The sequence below is a fragment of the Empidonax traillii genome, unplaced genomic scaffold (genome assembly GCF_003031625.1).
Source record: "Empidonax traillii isolate 1590-97213 ecotype Southwest subspecies unplaced genomic scaffold, ASM303162v1 scaffold7437:size12288, whole genome shotgun sequence".
NCBI classification, from domain to species: domain Eukaryota; kingdom Metazoa; phylum Chordata; class Aves; order Passeriformes; family Tyrannidae; genus Empidonax; species Empidonax traillii.
Window position 1 is genome coordinate 7,863 of NW_020962602.1, and position 2,620 is coordinate 10,482.

The 2,620-nt window shown below is 65.2% G+C and overlaps 2 protein-coding genes across 2 annotated transcripts in view; both read right to left on the minus strand.

Moving 5' to 3' along the window:
• The window catches only part of DDA1 (DET1 and DDB1 associated 1), a 4,376-nt gene extending 4,063 nt beyond the window's left edge, over nucleotides 1-313 (minus strand). The window contains exon 1 of the mRNA XM_027911353.1: nucleotides 179-313. Coding sequence (XP_027767154.1) covers nucleotides 179-313 — 135 coding nt within the window. The remainder of the gene's footprint in view (nucleotides 1-178) is intronic.
• An 871-nt stretch (nucleotides 314-1,184) lies between these two features.
• MRPL34 (mitochondrial ribosomal protein L34) lies at nucleotides 1,185-1,789 on the minus strand. Its single transcript, XM_027911354.1, has 2 exons — nucleotides 1,758-1,789; nucleotides 1,185-1,471 (listed from the first exon to the last, which is right to left on the minus strand). The coding sequence occupies exons 1-2, from the start codon at nucleotides 1,787-1,789 to the stop codon at nucleotides 1,210-1,212; spliced, it is 294 nt and encodes a 97-aa protein (XP_027767155.1). The 3' UTR covers nucleotides 1,185-1,209.
• Nucleotides 1,790-2,620: the final 831 nt, after the last annotated feature.

The window sequence follows — 2,620 nt, forward strand, 5'->3', positions numbered from 1 at the left end:
TAAGAATGCACAACCCCCGCACCGCCACCCCTGAGAGCGGGACTCCCGCGCACCCCTCAACCCCCTCCATCCCTTCAGCTCCTCCCGACCCCCTCAGCCCCCTCAAACCCCCCTCACACACCCCCCTCCCCGCCCCTCAGCCCCGCCGCCCCCGCCGCGGCCCGGGCGCGGGCCCCGCAGGCCCGGGAAGGCGGGCGCAGCCGCTGCCCGCGGCGTTCGGGGCCGTGCGGTGTCGGGGGCCGGTGCGGGGTCCCCCGGGGGGGGCGGTGTCGGGGCCGGGGCCGCGCTCGGGCCGGGGGGTCTCACGCACCATCTTCGCCGCCGCCGCCGCCGGGAGGAGCCGCCCGGGCCCGCCCACTGCCGCCGCCCGCCCGCCCCGCGCGCCCCCATTGGCCCGCGCCGCAGCGCCGCGCGCTCCCATTGGAGGGCGCGCCCGTCAATCAGGGCGCGTCGCAGCCGGGCCCAGGCAGGAAGCGGCAGCGCGGAAGGGCGGGGGGGGCAGCGGGACGGACCCGGATGTGGCGCCGCGGGGCGCGATGGGAGATGGAGTTCCATGGGGGGCTTCGTTCACCCCCTAATGAGAATCGCTAATGAGAATCGCTAATGAGAATCGCTAATGAGAATCGCAGAGTCAACCGGGTCGGAAAAGGCCTCCGAGATCACCCAGTCCAACCCATGACCCAACACCACCAGGTGCCACATCCAGGCTCTCCTCAAACCCCCCCAGGGACGGTGACTCCACCACCTCCCAGGGCAGCCCATTCCAAGGGCTGATCCCAAGAACTCCTTCCTAATGCCCAACCTAATCCCATCCCCACCCCAGAGCTGCTGCTGAGAGCCAGGACTCCGAGCCTGGAGCGCCACAGTGGGCCGGAGCAGAAAGGGGCAGAGGTGCAGCGTGAACTAAATCCAAACTCCCTCCCTAAATCCAGTCCCTCTGAATCCTTCCATCCTTCCACAGCATCCTTCCCCATGTTCCCTCTCCCCGTTAAGTTTTCCACCACGATTTCTGCAGGGAGCCGAGGAGAGGGGCTCAACCCCACTGTGGGTGTTTATCCCGGGACAACCACGCACAGAAAACAGCCACAGCTTACAGCTCGAGAAGGAATTTAAACACACACTTTAAGAAGCAATTTTAATTTACAATTTAAGGCCCGGGGACAATGCCCGGGCTCAGCCGGGCCATCTCAAATTCCCAGCAGGAATCCCTCAGTGGCTCAGGGACTTCCTGCCCTTGAGCATCCTCCGCAGGATGATGGAGATGCCGCCGCGGGTGCTGATCCTGCGGGTCCAGCCGTGCGTCTTCTTGCGCTTCCAGTTGTTGGGCTGGTACTCGTTGCCTCGGGCTTTGCCGCGGAGCTGCTGGAAGGTCCAGGGAGCCCCCGGCGGGCAGCAGAGGGCGGGGGGGCGGCCGGGCAGGAGCTCCGGGCGGTTCGCGAGGAGCGGGAAGGGGCGCTGGAGCAGGGAAAAACTGGAGGGGAAAGGGAGGGAAATAAAAGAGTGACGGTCAGGGTTAGGGAGCTGCAGAGAGACAGAAGGTCCCCCCCGAGCCTCCTCTTCTCCAGGCTGAGCCCCCCCACCACCCCAGCTCCCTCAGCAGCTCCTGCTGCTCCAGACCCCTCTCCAGCTCGCCCAGCCCCTCCCCATCAGCTTTAACCCCCCACACCGCCCCAACCCGCTCTCCCATCGCTGTCCTGCCGCTCTCCCGGGGGTTTCACCCCCGGTTCTCTCCCCACAGGCAGCGGCACCGCCGGTACCTGCGGCCCCACACCGGGCCCAGCGCCGCCATCGCGCCCGGCAACAACGCCGCTTCCCATTGGCTCCTCCTGCCGGCCAATCGCAGCAGCCGCTTCGCCGCAAGGGCTGATGGGCGTTGTAGTCCCCGGGAGCTCGCCCCACTGTTTCCATGGCAACGGCCCCACCGCGGCCTGGTCGCTACGGGGGCACATCGGTCCCCTGATTGTCCCCCCTGCTTGTCCCCAGCGCTGTCATGATGTGCAGCGCGATACACAAGCACCGAGGAGACCCTTACAGTGCCTAAAGGGGCTCCAGGAGAGCTGGAGAGGAACTGGGGACAAGGAGGGACAGCACACAGGGAATGGCTTCCCACTGGCAGAGGGCAGGGTTGGATGGGATATTTGGAAGGAATTCTTGGCTAGGACGGTGGGGAGGCCCTGGCACAGGTTGTCCCGAGAGCTGTGGCTGCCCCATCCCTGGGAGTGTCCAAGGCCGAGTTGGAGCAACCTGGGCTAGTGGAAGGTGTCCCTGTCCGTGGCAGGGGTTGGAACTGGATGGGCTTTAAGGTTCCTTCTGACCCAAACCATTCTGGGATTCTGTGATTGCTTTTCTGAACCGATCCCAGCTGTATCCCAAGAGCAGGCACAGCTCTGGGATTTTCCCCTGCTGAATTTTGTGTTCCAGTAGAAATCAACCCGTCGGAGTGAGGGGATGCAACTCAGCCACCCCAAAATGTGAAAACACACCAAAAACCATCCCTGATCTCATGTGTGTGCTCCTCTCCCAGCCCAGGGGGGTTTTGGTGCTCAGACACCAGTGCTGAGCCCCTGACACACTCATGGCCCTGCCGTGCCCATGGCACTGCCACACTCGTGGCCTCTGG

What these genes read in the sequence shown, in the direction of transcription:
- MRPL34 (XM_027911354.1), bottom strand. Translation starts at nt 1,789, where the DNA reads ATGGCGGCGCTGGGCCCGGTGTGGGGCCGCAG. An exon ending in GGCCCGGTGTGGGGCCGCAG is followed by an intron (nt 1,472 to 1,757) that starts GTACCGGCGGTG and finishes TTTCCCCTCCAG; the next exon opens with TTTTTCCCTGCTCCAGCGCC.